The sequence below is a fragment of the Artemia sp. Qi Xiang Cuo genome, chromosome 3 (assembly GCF_049724085.1).
Source record: "Artemia sp. Qi Xiang Cuo chromosome 3, ASM4972408v1, whole genome shotgun sequence".
NCBI lineage: Eukaryota > Metazoa > Arthropoda > Branchiopoda > Anostraca > Artemiidae > Artemia > Artemia sp. Qi Xiang Cuo.
The window spans coordinates 35,787,222-35,805,165 of NC_142796.1; the positions used below are offsets into that span (position 1 = coordinate 35,787,222).

At 35.3% G+C, this 17,944-nt stretch overlaps 1 protein-coding gene across 1 annotated transcript in view; it reads right to left on the bottom strand.

Annotated features, from left to right (window-relative positions):
* Positions 1 to 7,561: 7,561 nt before the first annotated feature.
* LOC148954045 (homeobox protein PKNOX2-like) overlaps positions 7,562 to 17,944 on the bottom strand; it is a 39,284-nt gene continuing 28,901 nt past the window's right edge. Inside the window, exon 7 of the mRNA XM_089086896.1 lies at positions 7,562 to 10,874. Within this exon, the coding sequence (XP_088943022.1) occupies positions 10,828 to 10,874 (47 nt within the window). The 3' untranslated portion in view covers positions 7,562 to 10,827. The remainder of the gene's footprint in view (positions 10,875 to 17,944) is intronic.

Consider the following 17,944-nt stretch of genomic DNA (forward strand, 5'->3'; position numbering starts at 1 on the left):
TTTTGTAACCACAATTCACGTAAGACGAAATATTAGTTAACAAAATCGTATGTGGTATTACTTTAACCTTACTTGATATTAATAAAATATTTTCTGGTATTACCAAAACTTGTCTGATATTATCAAACTCTTACACGATAGTATCGAAATCTTGCGAGCTATTAACAAAATCTTATGCTGACACTGGTTGACAAAATATTTTTTGATACTACTAAAACGTGTCTGATATTATCGAATATTAGTCATTTCTTTTTTTTTTCAAGGCAATGGAAAAGGTTTTTTTTCTTAACACATTCAAGTAGTGTTTTTTTGTTGTTTTTTTTTTTTTGAAAATTAAATATTGTCAGTGATGCGTAGCACCAACCAAAGTATGACCTGTGTGCACAATCAAGCGTGGACACAGCTAAGTCACTATGGCCAGTGATGCATAGAACCCTCAGTATCTAGTGAGAGACTACCTACTTTCTGTGACAATAAAAAACCACAACCAGCATGCATATACCATTTTCATTTCATATTCCAAAAATATCATAATCGATTTTTTTTTTTTTTTGTTATAAGTATACGCAATGTCATTTAAACACAGAAAAACAGTTGAAAAAATTTATAAGTTACAAAAAAAAAGTTCAGAATCAAAAATAAATAAATAAGATTTTGCTCTAGGGCTAACTTCGTAAAACACCCGAAGGCAGTGTTTATGCTCTTTTTAGTTTTGATATTACTCTTTACTTTCCAATGAAGGTCCAAGTTCAAAAATGATTCATGGATTGAATTAAAAGAAAGTTGGGGGTGAAAAAAGGGGGGGGCCTCTTGAGTGGGTTTGGGCTTAGGGTGGTGAGGATATGGAGGACCATTGGCCCTCTTTCAATATTCCCCATACTATGACCACTCATAGGGCGAGGAATATTCATTAACACGAAATCTATCATTTAGAATATATTTCTAAGAACGATTTCTAACCATCGGGGTGTTAGCTCAGTTTGTTAGCCATAACCGCTTTTATTCTTGGGAGTCTCAGGTTCAAATTCTACATAATTAAAATTTTTCATAAATCATCGCTTTTGTTTCGCAATGGCGCTTACCTAAAGATTAATTCATCCCAACACTATATATAGCAGCCACCGAACTGTGTGCAATCATGCGTGGACACTGCAAGTTCATTATCGTCAATGAAGCGCATAACCAACCAAATCCATACGACACGTGTGCAATGAAGCGTAGAATCGTCAGTATCTATTGGATGCAAATGAAGCGTAGAACTTGCACTGTGTGCATTGATGCGTGGACCCGGCTAATTCACTATGGTCAGTGAAGCGTAACACCAACCAAATCCAGAAGGATAGTGACGGACCACTCACTTTCTGTGACTTGGTGTATAGGACCAGGGTAATTGGTTAGGTTTATTCTACTCTAGTGCCTGCGTTCAGCTCATTCCCCCGGATAGATTATGCAAAATACTATTTTTTATAGTCGTTTCTTTAGAAAAGCCCTTTTCGGGATTTTTATTGAAAAAAAAACTAGAAAAAGCTTAATGTAAAATTATTGGGTGCCAAATTGCGCTTTATTCTGACGTTATCAAGTTGAATTTATAAAAAGCAATCAGGTTTATTATATTAAAAGGAGACTGAAAATTGTAGTTGTCACAATAGAAGAAATGAATAATCAGCATTTTAATCACCACAAAAAGTTGATTCTTTTAATGTAGCTATTTTAATATTGTAGTAACTATGTGCTAGAATTTGTTCTTCACTTTAAAAACAGGAAAAAGCCCATGGCCTTTCTTTACTTGGAACAGTAAAAGACGAACCACGGGGAATGAGGCAGCAAAGTAAGACAAAATGCAATTTTTCGTAAAAAATTGATTTGTTCTAAAATTACTTTTGTTAACTACAAATGCAACTATATGTAGCAATTTTCTTTCAAATGAGCCATAACCATCTCTCTATCATTTTCTGATAGCTGGCTAGCCCTTATGAAAAAAAGGAAAAAAAGGAGACATATCAGTGCTACAAACGGAAAAAAGTGGTTTTCTTTGTTGATCAAAGTAGGAATTGCAATTCCCCTGGATATGGTTTTCGGTCATGCTGATTCCAAAGGTTTGCTTTTCATTTCGGTCAGAAACCGTTTTCGAGGAGTTTCAGGCTTTTTTCCGAAATCACCTTAAGTTTCCTTTTAGTTATAAACTTTTACTTTTAAGGTGAACGGAAAAATAGTTATCATTCCTGAGTCAGGGTCAGATGAATTTTTTTATCTCTCTTTTTTAATTTGTTAAATTTTCATTACTATGGGCTACGGTTCGCCTTTTACTAGGTTGCAGATACAGATGCAACTATGATACTATGCTTCCAACATTTGCTTTTTAAGGTTTTTGAATTGTTGTAATCTGTTATTAAAATTCTTTTACTAAGTCGCAGCAACTGCTGCAACCATGTTTATATATATATGTTGATAACACATTGGAAAAAGATTATGGCTTTTTCTTACTCGGAATAGTAAAAGACGATCCACAGAGAATCAGGAAGCGAAGTCAGTCAAAAATTCAAGTTTTAGTACAAAATTTATTTTGTTCTAAAAATTTTTTTTGGTTAATTAAAAAAGCGACTATATGTAGCAATTTCCTTTCAAATGAGCCATTGAAAATCGCTTTGTCATGTTCTGATAGCCGGCTAGCCCTATGAAAGAAAGAAAAAAGGAGACATATCAGTACCACAAACGGAAAAGAGTAGTTATTCTTGTTGATCAAGGTGGGGGACTGTGATTCACCTTTATAAGGTTTTGGAACATGCTGATTCCAAGGATGAGCTTTTCATTTCGAAACATTTTTCAGATCAGAAACTTTTTCGAGGTGTTTTAAGCCTTTTTCTGAAATCACAATGCTTCTTTTCGTTACAAACTTTTAACTTTTAAGGTGAACGGAAAAATAGTTACCATTCCTGTGAGTCAGGGTCAGATGGCAGTTTCTTGTCACTAGGCATTTAAAAAAAATGCGTTTTTTAACTTTTCATTACAATGGGACACGGTTCGCTTTTTACTGGGTTACAGCTACAGCTGCAACCATGATTATGATTCTTTTTTTTTCTTTTATAGTATTTTGAAGGATTTCAAAAAGAAATTGGCATGTTTCGTTTAGTTTGCTCAGTTGTTACCATAACAATGTACTTACTTATACTGGCTATGCGTTTGTATTTTATGTTTCGGTCTGACACCATTTTTCGGAGTTCTGTTTTTTTTCTTACTATGAGATGTGTTCGTCTCTTACTAGGTGTTAGCTACCGCTACAACCAAAATCACATGGGCTAGATTTCGGGCTTTATTAAAATGGCGCTGAAACCACGATCTTGTATATGAAAATGCAATTTTATTTCGTAAAAAATTGATTTATCTTAAAAATCATTTTCTGTTATATACAAAAGGCATTAGATATAGCAATTTCCTTTAAAATAAGCCATTAAACAGCTCTCTATTATGTTCCAGTGGCCAGCTAGCTGCGGAGAAAAGGAAACGAAAAAAAAAAGATGCGGTCGATGCACAAAAACGTGGTTGCAGCCACTTTCCTTGTTTTTCAAACCAGTGGATTTTCCTTGTTGCTCAAGCCATGGAACTGTAAGTTTCCTTTATAGGGGGTTTCGGTCAAGGCGGTTCTAACGATGTGTTTTGTGTTTGGTCTGGCACCATTTTTACGAGTTTTGGGCTTTCGTTTTTCGTACTTGGGACGTAATCGTCTCTTACTAGGTTGCACCATTCTTACCGTTGCAACCACGACTCAAAAGGAAAATTTGTTGTTAAAGCCCTAAAAACATTATTGCACTTTATACAATTAACGAGACACATTTTTTCAAAGATATTTAAACACAGGAAAAAACCTTTGGTTTTTTTGTTAGATGGAATAGTAAGAAACGTACCTCAGAGAATCAGGCAGTTAAATAAGTCAAATATGGCACGATATCATTGAAGAACAGCTTTTCAAAAGATGCTTGTATTATTTTAACTTTTAGTTACGATATGCCGTGGTTTGTTCTTTGCTAGGTTTCACTCTGTCTCTACAACTATATACTAATGAAACTTGCATAATCCGCATTTAGAATGATCCGTTGACTTGAAAAACAAGCAAAATCTCTTTTTTTGCATGGGAAGAAAGTTTTTTACAATTTTTCTCCACCGCTAACGGGGCATTGGAACATCAGAGAGAGCTGTTTAATGGTTTATTTTAAAGGAAATTGCTATATCTAGTCCCTTTTATTACTATTACTTATTGAAACCCGTCTTAATACAAAAGGAAAATAACGGAGCACTACAAAGAGAGAGAGAAAAAGAAAAATATTACTATACAACTATGACAACGGAACTAGAGTTGAAGATGCATGTCTTGAAATCTTTTGGTTGTGTTTCTCCTCAAGTTTAGCAGTGGCTATAGTAGGATCTGCTGTGTGAAGACTATTGATGAGCTTTCAATTGCGTGTCCAAATTGGATATCTCAGTAGGTATTTTGTGAAACGGAAGAAAGTGGAGCGGATTTTCGATTTATCAGCATTTGTAAGATTTTCCAGAAGCGTGCAAAGTAGAGGATTAGGAGGAGAGCAACAGTGTTGTATAGGGTTGCAAGATAACGGCGATTGAAGCAAAGCTTAGACAGACTATTTCAGAAATGGTGTCCAAACTTTAGCTAATGTTAAAAATGTTATCGGCAGAAATGACTAAGGATTGGTATCGGGACCAGACAGAACGCATGACGTTTCACAATGCTCCTGAGTTTCCAGGACATAGTTATTGAAATGAAAAGGTAAGGCAATTGCACCTTGCCTGATTCCTTTCTTAACCGGTACAGTTCTATCCAGTGTCCTTGCCATTTTGTCTTCCTTAGGAGGGATTTTAAGAACTAACAAAAAAAAAAACATTTTTTAATTTACAAAAAAAAGCATGTCAAATAGATTCAATTTTTTACGAAAAACTGCATTTTCGTATACAAGATAATGATAAATGACGTCGAAATCGTAGGTTATACCCATAAATACCGTCAAAAGTAAAACCTATATTGTTGTGTAATAATGACATTATTACAGTCAGTATATAATGTAGTCATGCCATAAATATATAAGTTGGTGTTAAATTGAGAGAAATAATTTTTTTTCTTATCAAAATTATCAAAATAATTTGCACTTTATTAAAAAAAGATAAAGAAACAAATGACCGTGGATTATCAGTTCAATATATATATTGTGATATTTATTCCTTAGTCTTAATTTTTCATTCATTAAAGTCAAAAAAGTAAAAACATGTAAAAATTATTTTGTTTGCAGTAAAGTGCAAGCTATGTTCTGGTCTTGAGAAGGTATTGGGTTTATCAGCCCTGCTCATGTTAAGTTCTGCTCGTTTTGAGTTTGACTCGGTTATTTATTGTAACTTCTGTTCATTTTGGGTTTCATTTATTAATTGATGGTGCTTTGTGGTTGTTTTAAGCTCAAAAGATTAGTTGACTTTATTTCTGTTCATTTTTGGTTTAATAGAACTCTTTACTTTTCTTTAAAAAACTTAATTTGTGGAAAAACTTATTTAAATAGCATTTTGTATTTTTTCGTTCTTTTTTCTACGATGAATCCATAGTCTTGCTTGCTATTTGTATGCTGGAAAAACTTTTTCAACAATTTTTAATCCTGACATGAATAGTACAGTTTATTTAGTTGAATACCTCCTTAAGTTGACCTGAAAAATAAAACTTAATACCTTTCCCAAAATTTTTTATCTATGCTCTTTGACAACCTGGATACACTTTTGATTTAGCTAAATTGTAAGAGCAGAAGTAGTAATAGAAGTAGCCATGAAAGTTTCAATTTAATACTCCTAGTCGCTCTTTAGATATTTCTGAGATGTCTTATTGGCAACCTGCATACACACGGTGCCTTTTCATTTAGTTTTAAAGCAAGATTTAGTTAAAAGCATAATGCTGAATAATGTATACCGTTTTTGAGACATTGCTTTGTCACCTTTTCGAAAATGTACGTGCTCATAGTTCGTTTTGATTTAATTCAACATCCAGCTCAATATTCCTTGGAAGTCCAAATACCCTTGGCTTGCGTAGTATATATAATTGTAGCAGCAGTATTAGCCATATTTGTAGTAGCAGTAGTAGCATTAGCCATCAACCGTTCCTGAAACGTCCTCTTCACAACCTGTGTGGACATAGTGTGGTTTGATTTAGTTCAATACAGTTTCAATATTTCTCAAATTTTTCGACTTAATACCCTTAGTTTTAATAGCAGCAGTAGTAGTAGTAGCAGTATAATTAATAGTTATAGCCGTAATTTTAGTGGCAGTAGTAGTAGTGGAATTAGTAATAATAGTAGCAGTAGTACCAGCAGTAATAGTAATAGCAGTAGAATAAATAGTCGTAGCCTTAGCTTTAGTGGCAGTAATAGCAATAATTATAGTAGTATGAGTAGAAGCAGTAGCATGAGAATGCAAATATTGTTTTTTGGTTAGTTCAACATCCCCAGCAGCAAGCCCTGTTAGTTTCAACTTCCCACACAAAAGTGTTCCTAAAATATTACTGTTACGTCCTTTTGACAACCTACATACAGACGCCGTGTTGTGATGCAATTCAACTTCCCATCTCGAAATTCCCGGAAAATTTCACCTTCATACCCTTAGGAATAGTTGTAATAGCAGTCACAGTAGTATTATTAGCATTACTAGTGGTAATATTAATAGTATTAGTGGTAGTGTTAATAGTAATAGCACTAGTAGCAGAAGTAGTATTAACGTATTGCCTTTTGGTCAGTTGCACCTCCCTCTCATCAAATTCTGAAGTTTCAACTCAATACAATCAGCCATTGCTATGACATTGATTATATTTTCTTTCGGTAACTTGTATATTCATATGCTTCTTGAAAATTTCATCTTAATGCTTTCAGCCTTATAAGTAGTTGCAATAGAAGTAGTAGTAGTAGTAATACTAGCAGTAAATATAGCAGGGATAATAATAATAGTAGTGGCGCGCACATATTGCCTTTTGGTCAATTGATCTTCCCCTTTAAGCACTCTCTGAAAATTCAAACTTAATACCCGAATCCATTCTTGAGGTCAGCTCTTTTGACAATGTGTATGCGCATAGTGCTTTTAATTTATTTCAAAAATTTCCCTCAATATTGTAAATTTAGTAGTGTGGTAGTAGTAGTAGTAGTATCGGTAACAGTAGTATTGGTGGTACATATAGTAGTAGCGTGCAAATATTGTCTTTTTGGTCAATTGACATATCCTTTGTCATTTCCTGAGTTCCAAATTAATATACTCAGTCATTCCTGAGTTACGCTTTTAATCTCTTCATAAATCTAAGCTGGATGTTGAGCCCTTTTTGTGAAACACTTTGTTTGAATCAATTGTCTGAGTATTATCACCTTATAGTCACAAAAAAACGACGTGAACAACCAATGGATAAAAACGTAGAAACTGGAAACGATGTCCAGAAAGTAAATAACAAAACTATATCTATTCAGTTCAGATACAAAGCAATAAAAGAAACAATTTACAACGTCACAAAGATACGTATACACAGTTATTACAATTTTTCATCAAGGAGGAGGAGAAGAGAAAAGTGAGACAGAAGTTTGTAAATCCATCACATAAAATCTATTTTTACGCACACATATCTAAAATATTTACCATGAGATATAGCTTCACATGTTGATCTAATATTGGAGCTTCGAGTAAAAAAAAAAAAAAAAAAAAAAAAAAAAATCACAGAAAAAATATCATATTTCGAAACATCGGTCGATGTTTCAACCTTTATTCCCATGTTTAAATTGGAATGAAGGATGAATTAGGCCTTGCATGAGCTGATCTAACCATGTATCTTATTTAAACTTACTTTTTTAGTTTTACCATCCATGCGCTTGATTGAGTCGTCAAGTTTATAGTAACAGGGATATTCCCTGATGAAAAGAATTAATTAGCAGCAAATACAGAATGGAAATCTCTTTCCCAAAAACACTAAATCAAGCTTATAAAATCCAATTTTTTGATGTCCATTTTAAGCACATTTACAAGTATTTTTTTTTATAGACAATCGAACCAAAACACCTGAACCATTTATTAGAGGTGGCAGTGAAAGTCATTTCTTACCTCTCCTTTCTTTTATTGGTTGGAATAGTTTCTGAACAGCAATTTCATAATTCAACAAGAATTTGCGAAAACAACAAAGACACTCAATATAGAATGAATACAAATTAAACAGCTGGGTGACACATCTACTTTTTAGCTAGCTTTCATCCTGAATAAAAGTAATTTCCTTACATACTAATGACCCACGTGTATGGTCCCAAGCGCATGATCTGAGTATTTTTTAAAGTTACCCCCCTTTGTAGGGAGCACATTTCTTTTGCAGGGTACATCCTACTTTTTTTTGTAGGGTATACCCTACATTTTTTAAGGTATACCCTACAAACGAATAACGATGGAAATTTCTTAGAAAGGACTATTTAGTAAATCGTTGAAACTTCATTGAAAAAATCTGAGTTTATTCTGGAATCAAGAAACAGGACAAAAGTTTCACCAATGCTTGTGTAAAAATTCACAAGTTGAAAGTACTCGGTTGATTTTCCCTACTTTTTCTTAAACTTGGTTACATTACCCTTTTAAATTAAAACTATTTATGTTCAAAAAGATAAGCCGAGGATATCATCTTTGACTTATCAGTTCAAAAATACATCCAATTACTTGTTAGATGGCTACCCCCCCCCCCAAAAAAACAACAAACAAACATAACTTCAATTTTAGCTATTCATTCATTTAGAGAGGATATTATTCCTGAAATAGTGAAACAGATATACACCAGGAGTAATTTCTATAGAAAACTCTATGCTCAAGAAATCTTGGTATCAATAAGAAGGCCCTTTCAAAGAAACGATGAAAGGGTAACTTTCTTTCAAGTATCGTTACCTGGAAAGGGTCTTCTTATTTTAGTTGCAGATTTTTTTTTTTAGGTTTGGGTTTATATTATCCTTTGGACTTTTATTCGTATTCTTTAATTATTCTTCGCCAAAAGACGATCAAACGGAGGTGTCGACCGAAATACTCTCTTCTATTTTTCACTGGTTGTTACTATCCTCATTCTCTTCTTTACAATTTTTTCGTTTTGACAAAATAAATACAAGTTGAACCTATTGTGGGACTAAGAACCTACACCTCGATATCTATGTGTAAAATTCCAGAAAAAAAAAAATTGGACATAAGAAATCCTCATCAAACATATAGTTACAACATAATGGTATATTCCCTCTTATAAAGCTTTAATTGCCATTAAATTTTTTTTTTGCCATTTTTTTTTGTTTTCCTCAACTGTTGTAATTAGTTTATTATTACCACATTTCGGTTTCTGTCATTTGAGTCTAATTAATCCACTAACAAAGTCCTTCAAAGAGCACTAAGATTCAGCCAGCAAAAAAATATAGCTAATTTATTGCCAGGAGAGGCAACGTTTAACCCTGACCTAAGGTGGTTTACAATTTTGATCAAGAGATGTATTGGTACGAACTTCTATCGTTATTCGCAAGTGCGGAAGTTTAGGAGCTGAAAAGTTGCCAAAATATATTTTCAGCCACAAACATTTTGAGAGGTTTTTCGCTGAACATTTTTCAATAAATGTTCATTATAGTGGAATGGCCATATCCAGGGAAAGGAGAGGGTCCGATTTGAGTCCCTCCCCCCTGAAATGGAGTCTGACTCCCCCCCGAACAAAGATTCTGGATACAACTCTGTACAGTGATCTCGTTGCAGATTATTTTATGTTCACCCAGGCTCCAGGTGTTTTCCTCACACATATCCTTTCTGGTCCCTTAATAAAAAGAAAACTTTATATAGCTAGGTTTTGTCTCTATTTTTCAAATGAATTATCACCCAGAAGATTTATTGCTTCTCAAATAGAATTCCCCTGTTCTTGTAACGTTTGTACAAATCGAACTTGTTTCGGACCAAAAAGTACGTCCTGGCCTTACAGAAAGTTTCTGGATAACTTTTGGAATGTTATTATAGAACACATATGAACATTTTCACATTTTCAGTCAGCCATAGGCCAACCCATGTAGTCAATTGCAAAATAGTATGTGTAGATGAAACTCATGAGTATGAAATTTGTGCCCAAAGCTGAGGACATCCAGAGAGCTATATGTGTTTTTACTGATAGTCTACAGCATTCTACAGTCAGTCCTTCCGTAACCCAAATTTGAGTACGTCCAAACATATCCCTACCATGACTCCATTTCACCAAATAATCGATAATGCCTCAGACCTAGCTTTATAATACCAAGCACACATACGATGCATACCAATTAAAGGACGCACAGCCCCATACATTTTTATAAGCATCTTCTATCCTGCAAAGGTCACAAAAATTTGTCAAGGGAAACAGAAAATTAAGGAAAACACAAAAACTTGGGAATTGTATGGGAAATATAAGAAATTACATAAAACAGAACAAAGGAGTCTCGAGATTGGGAGTCTTGCTTATCTGCAAACACTTATTCGTTTATACAAGAAAAAACTAAATATGAAATTGTTTTCTAACAATCTCAATGTACAAAACCGCTAACGGAAAAAGAAAAAATATACACTTTACAAGTATATACTATAAACGAAATACAATATAAAACATTTGTCATTGAAATTTTGAAAACGCAAACAACTCTTATTACGTAAGGTATCGTCATCTTAGCCGAACATCAAATGGGAGGAAACACTTATGTGTCTCACAAATGTTTCACACAGTTTCTCTTACTCTTATAACACAAATTCCTGAGAGATAAATTACTGAAAAAAGCACTAAAGAATAACTGCACATTAAGATTCTTTTCCATTGTTCATGAATAAGCCGTGACTGGGATAACCTGAAAGATTATAGAAAATTTATATTTAAATAGTATTTAATCAACGATGTGAATCCCGACAAATTTGTCTTCAAAATTTTTTTTTAAATTAAAATTTTACCCCTCCCGTCATTTCTTTTAAAATCATCAACTGTCCATCCATTGGCTTTTTTTTCAAACAGCAACTTTTATGTTCATTTTTCAGAAACGTTTCAAAAAATTTTGTTTTTTAAGAAAGTATAGCACAGCAGTAAATTTCAAGAAAGTATAGCACAGCATTAAATGGCACTTAATCAACGAAGTAAATTTAGGCTAATTTGTATTCAAACAAGAAATCTTCCCGGAGTGAAATTTGACCCCTTCCTTTTTTTGATCAGCCGTTAATAATTTTATGTTTTTTTTTTTTGAAACAATGATTTTTAAACTTTTAAAAAAAAAATCGAAAAGGTCTTGTTCTATTTCAAGAAAGTATCATTTGATTCCAACCCTTTCCCACAATTTTCCAACTCTGGACAACTTACAAAAAACAACACAAAATGTTTTAGGTTTAAGAAAAGGGTTCTATAACATCATTTTACAGGATCTATATTGTTTCATAAGAGTTCTATGATATAATGTACTACTACAACTAACAACTCACTGCAGCACCAAGCCGCCCGAGGCCAACACAGATGCTCAAACTTCTTCACACTGATCTATTTAAAGCTTCTCTCTTTGCACCCTCTCAGGAAGTTCCAATTACCCTTAAATCTGTCCTTACGATCTCCTCCCGTCCTTATAATATAATAATATTATAATGCCATAGCTTGAGCTTATCCAAAATTTTCAGTAGTTCCACACAGTAGGGTTATTCTATCTACGTGCTGTTTTTTTTCCTACTTAAAGGCCGAATTATTATCCCAATTTAGAAGCCGTTCCATTTTAGTATCCCAGACCTCTTTTATTTCTTAATTGAAAAGTTATAGCAATTTTTATTACTTTAATTTTTTTGAGTTTTTGAATCATTTGAAAGTGGTACACATTACATCATCTACCGATAATCTCTAGATTAGATATTTATAGAAAAAATGAATGATAAAACAAAATACTAACAAAAATTACTTATTTTTCTCTCACGTTCAAGAAACAGCAATTATTTTCTCTAAATGAGATTACTCTCTTTGTACATAAGATTATTGACCATTAGAAGAAGTATCTACAAAAAAAACTCTGGTCTTCTTTCTCTAGGAAAAGAAGTTATAATTTACAACAAATTTCCCTAAATTATTCATTATGTTTCGATGAATTTCAGTTTGTAATTGGAACTGATGGCAACATCCAGGAATATTGAAAATATGATGAAATTATTTTAGAAATGAATATAAGAATTAACAAGGAAAAAGGCTAAAGAAAAAATTTACATTTCACAAAACTTATACAAAGAAAGTAATCTTAAAAAAAACTCCTTAAATTTTTTAAGGTTCCCTGAAACATTTATTATGTGGTCTAACTCGATGAACTTCTTCTTAAAAGCGCTGGTTACAACGGGAACGTGTGAAAATGGCTTTTAGTTTCAATTTCTTAAATATTTCAACTATCTGGACACAAAGCTATTTCAGGCAAGAAACATGGTTTGGTTCAACCATTAACCATTGGATAAGAATTTTTCCATTACTTTAACCAAAATATATCTAAACATGTCTCAATTCATTTTGTGGTAGAAAAATAACTCCAAATAATCCAAGACCTAATAACATTAAAGAATAAATATCACCGAAGAATAAATATGTAAACTAGAGACAAGAAATCCATGATTTTTAACACTAGAGCTGATCTAATGAGATTGACTGGAGAAGTTACTTCGTTTTCCAAACTTCTTCATAAGAATAAACTTTTCTAAATATAATTCTATTGGCTCTCGTAGTCAACACTCAGCACTCCCCAGCACAAAATGGCTCTGTGTGAGAACTTAATTTAGCATGAATAACACTTCGTTATCCATCAAAAATCATGTTGGCATAGGTTTGCTCAGACACAATGTCATTTTGCAGGATTTTTTTTACTCTCCAATTAGAGGCGTCCTCACCCGTTTCTTGCACTGGACTTGGAGTTCAATTTTCAAGGCTTCAACACCGCTATCAGAAAACTATGGAATCTGATATCAAACAAAGTTTTCTGGTGAACGGTGTTGAAGCCTTGATAAATCTAATTTGTCGCTAGTACGAATAGGTAATATATTAGCACCTATGGATCGGTAAGTAACTACAGTACTCTCCTTGTATATGTACACTGATACTTAAGTTTCAGTTTACCATTAGTTTACTCAATGCTCTCGTCAGGATATAGCTTGGGCGCCAGACCTCTATAATGTGACAACTAGATGATCAAAAAGAAACAGTCAGTTTGACAATAGTTTCCGACTATATCGACCACGCTGAATCTGAATATGGGTGGTGGCACAGCTGAAGGTGACGGCTTAACCTTCTAAAATCCAAAAAACACCCTTTTTTGGCCTATAAAATGTGTACATACTGTTTATTTTTTTTTTAAGGTTGTATTACTCCAATTTAGTTGCATGGCATCTCATATTATTCCTAATATGGTCGTCTCTTATAAAATTTTTGTTTTTTTCCGATACCTTGTATAGTCCCGGAGCTATAGGCTAATATTTAATAATTTTCCCTTAAAATCTCAAAATTCAAATGTTTATTTCAAGGTAAAGCACGTATCTCGTAACTTAATATATTTTTAGGATTTTTCATCTTTTACCAGAATTTACCTTGGATATTGAGCTTCACATTGCCGAACATTTCCAAGCTCCAGCTGTTTGTTGAAGCTGCACAGAATTTTTTTTTAAGTATAAGCCAAAAATATATGCGAAAATGTATCTTTGCCAAAAAGTCATATGTCACAATATTCTACGCTAGAATTTAGCGTGGATTCAAAATATCAACGTTAATTTTCAACCCAATATTATGTTCGTTTGTTTTTGGCTCATTACGTATTTGTAGGCCCTTTTTTTTTTTTATATGGTACAGCGAGACATGTTTATATGATAAATTTTGACGCCGAGTCTAACGGTAGTGTTGACTTCGTCATCGTTTTTCAACTTTAGTTGCTATATACTATTTAATTTGCTATAAGCTCTGATTTTCTTGATGTACTGTACATCTATATAAAAATACTTGTATTTTTATTAAAATACTTGTATAAAAATACTATTGGGTTGAAATTAATTGAGTAAAAATACAAGTAAAGCCTGTCAAAATACAGTTCGCGCGCATCCCAACGGTTTTCCCCCACCGTGCGAAAAAAATCCCGCTAATCCTCGTCTGAATCGTCGCTGTCGGCACCACATCGCCCACCACACGCGCAAAGAATGTCGCATGGCTTTATCCCCAAACAAGGGCACTTTTTACTGCACACAGTTTTACAGTAACAAAAGGTCGAAGCCTTGTTGACAGTTAGAGGCCAGGGGGTCAGCGCTGAAGTCACTGGACTGACTCCTAAAATGTCGTGATGGGTCCAGCCAAACTCAAGTGGGTTGAAGACATAGGGCTTAGGAATCACAGCCTGAAGAATAATGCTCCACTGAAGTATAGCTCGCTTGACGTGATATACGAAAGAACCATCTGTTGGGGGCAAGCTGTTCAAGTTTTTTTTTCTGGGAAATAAATGAATTCAGAGGTTATTGAGAGAATCAAATTCGGACTGTTTTTTGCTATATACCGATACAGCCAATTTCGTACAGATACGCATGATTTCGGGCTCGTACATAATGATGTTTCGGATATCACTCCACACTTTCAGTGTAAGATCAGCAATTTCTTGAATGAGCTGTGATTTAACAGCAGATGTAGCAAATGTTTTTTTGCCCTTCGAGAAGAAAAACTGACCGTATCACATCCACTAACGCAATGTAGCAGCCCTATTGACTCTACAACAGCCCACGATGTTCTGTTCACAATTGTAAGGATAGGAAAGACTTTGTCACGGAACTGAACGTAGAGCTCGGGTTCATAGCCCGAGTCACACCTGCAGAGGAATATTTTGCGATAGTTCTGTAATAGAATGACCACAATGTCTGTATCATTCGCTTCAACAATTACTTCGGAACATACATTTCTGTAGCATTCGGCAACATGGAGAGCCACACGCGTGTAGGCTTCTTCATGTGTGCTGCACAAGGTCGCTTCGTAGTCCGGGTTCGGATCTAATGTCGTTTTGGAGGGGACCAGTTTTAGGACCTTCATTCTGTCACTGAATCCGCCAGAGAGGTAAATGGTAAATATTAATTCAGAAAGAAAGACATGGCTCCACAATTCAAAAATACATTCGATAAGTCTTGCCTTACTCTCTGACTGCATAAGCAAGATATCCCAGTTTTCTAGCACCATGCTCTTCGTAACGATAAAACTCTTCGTCACTGTATTTCCTCTCCGCTCATGACATCCACTACTGTCTTTTAGAACAATAGGATGCCCGGACATGTTTGCAAGGCCAAACACTCCGTCATACCGATCAGCTACAATATGCAGCTCGGTTGTAGATTTTGGGAGTCGATTTAATAGCCTTGCAAGGATTCGTTTCGAGAATGCCTCAACGGTTTCGGTTTTGTCTGGCACTTGCGACCGGATTAACGGCATGAAATCTACCACCACACCAGTTCCCGTGACCGTGTTAATCGGTACTTCACTAGGACAACTTTCTAAACTTGCAGAGGTACGAATGAACTCGAGAAAACTTGACTTCGTACCCGATCGAAGTTTAATACGTTCACCAGCTCCTGCTTCAAATATTGCTGGGGCGTAGGGCAAAAGTTCATGCGGCATGATCTTACTTAGTATCTCAAGCGTAGATTCTTGACTAGTGCCAACAGTAACCAAAATCCTTTTAACAGCTTCCAATTCAGCATGAACGCTGCTACCGGTCTTGGTTGTCGAGCGTTTGGCCTGTTTTGTTTCGCAATCCATAGTCTTTACTTTAACCTTGGAAAAGGGGTTGGGTTTTCCATCGAAGTATGCTTCCAATGCTTTTAAACCACTAGCACGTGCACCCAGGAGGCTCTTTGCCACTGCCTCATCAGCGACTTGATTTGAAATGATATTCACCAATGATTCCTCATCCCATGTAAAAGGATCAATATGGTCTTCGACAACAGAGACCACACTACTGACAAGGTTTTCTTGGCGCTTCTCAAAGGCTCCATTTTTGCTTCCTTCACCGTCAAATTCACTCATGCTCTCAAGTCCGGCAAGTCGACAAAGGGCAGAGGAAACCTCAGCACAGAATGGTATGGTGGTAGTCCACTTGGCAACTGCCATTGAGCTCAGTGTGATTCCCTTTATTCCTCCCTTTTGTTATGATTCAAGGTGGAGTGTGGATTCCAGTGCATGATCTGGGGAAACACAATTCATCTTGCAATTTTTCCGCTTCACGTTGAATAGTCCTTTGACAAAGATATCATGCAAGCTAGGTGGCAAGGTTTTCATGTCACTCAAATACTGGAGTAGACATGCAGTATACTTATAATGCCCTGCGGCTGTCACATACGGCAACATGAGGGTTGCACCCATAATATGACCTTCCCAGTCTCCCCTACGCTCTGCCATCAGGAACTGGAGAAGAATCAGCACAAGATTCATATACTCCATCCACAACTTCGTTGTAAGGTTTTGGTCACGCGACTTGTTGAACTGGTTCATCAAAGGCTTCATAGATTCCAAGTGTTTGTATAGGTTGTCCAATGAGCCTCCGCAATTCATGAACGTAGATATCAAATCTGACAGCTCATCAAAAGTACCTGCTTCTTCGTCTGATTCAATGTTATACTGTTCAAGAGCATTCCAATATACTCTGTACAAGGCCTCTACTACGACGATGTGAGCCTGCATACACCTCTAATAGGGTTTTCAAGTCATAGCTTTTTTAGCAGTTCCAGGGAGTAAAATGCCAGCCTTACTAAAGATTTCCTCAAGCCCCGAGCCTTTCATGAGGTACCCAATCACACCAAGGAAGTTCATACACAGATGCAATCCACCCATTCCTGGAATAACGTCACTGAATGCTTCAGGCTGTTTCTTTTTTAATGCGACAATGATCTCGTAGATAGCTAGGTCACACGTTATTACAGTATGAGGTAACTTCAGTGCGTGAGCTGTACGATTCATAACGTTTATTGCCTCTTCAACAACTGCTGGATTAGATGGAGCACTTGGTATGACTGGTAGATATCCGATACGAGTGATAGGTATCACTTCACTCTCTATCTGGCTTGCATAAAATAATTTGAAACTGGGCAATTCTGCGCTGGAGTCAATAACAGTGGCATCAAGACGTTTGGTTGGAATAAACCGACAGAGTGCCCAGGCCACAAATATGGGCTGAATTGGAACGTCACTGAAGTCACTAATATCTCTGAGAGTGAGCTTTGAGTCACCAAGGACTGTTTTTCTTTTCAGAGATGTTTTGCCAAATTTACCAAACAACAGAGATGACGTCTTAAGCGATCTGTCTCTGGTACGATCACATCTCACTACTGGGGTCTTTGATTCGTTTTCAAATTTGATACACATTCAGTTTCTTATTTTTAGTACTTCCCTTCATACTACAGAATAAGCAGCAGGTTTTATAGTCAAATTCAACATCCCCAGCTTGGGATTGAGTCCTGCCTGGCAATGCTGGTGGAATTTGAATGCTTTCTTCAGTAGCTGATGCTTGATCAGCAGTTTTATTGTGGTGTTTACAACGGAGGAACTTTTTACAACAGGCTTTGTGCCACTTGTGCTCCTTCTCATGAAAATCTGGTTCATAAGATTGTTTTTTTAATGTAAGCTAAATTGCACTTGCACCTGACTTGAAGGACACTCACAACTCGACAGTATGTCTGTAAGCTTATACAATTTCTCATTCTTTGTCTTGTTCTGGCAAATAATGCACAAAGAGAAATTAATCGTTGTTTTATTTTGGGGGCTAAGCATGAAGCGCAGATGTTTTCCCTTCAGCTTTTCCATTGTTGACCTAGAAAGAAAAACATCAGAAATTGTCTTTAAAGTCCACTTTTTACAAACTTTACACAAAAATCATTTCATATTGCTTATTTTTCATTGCTG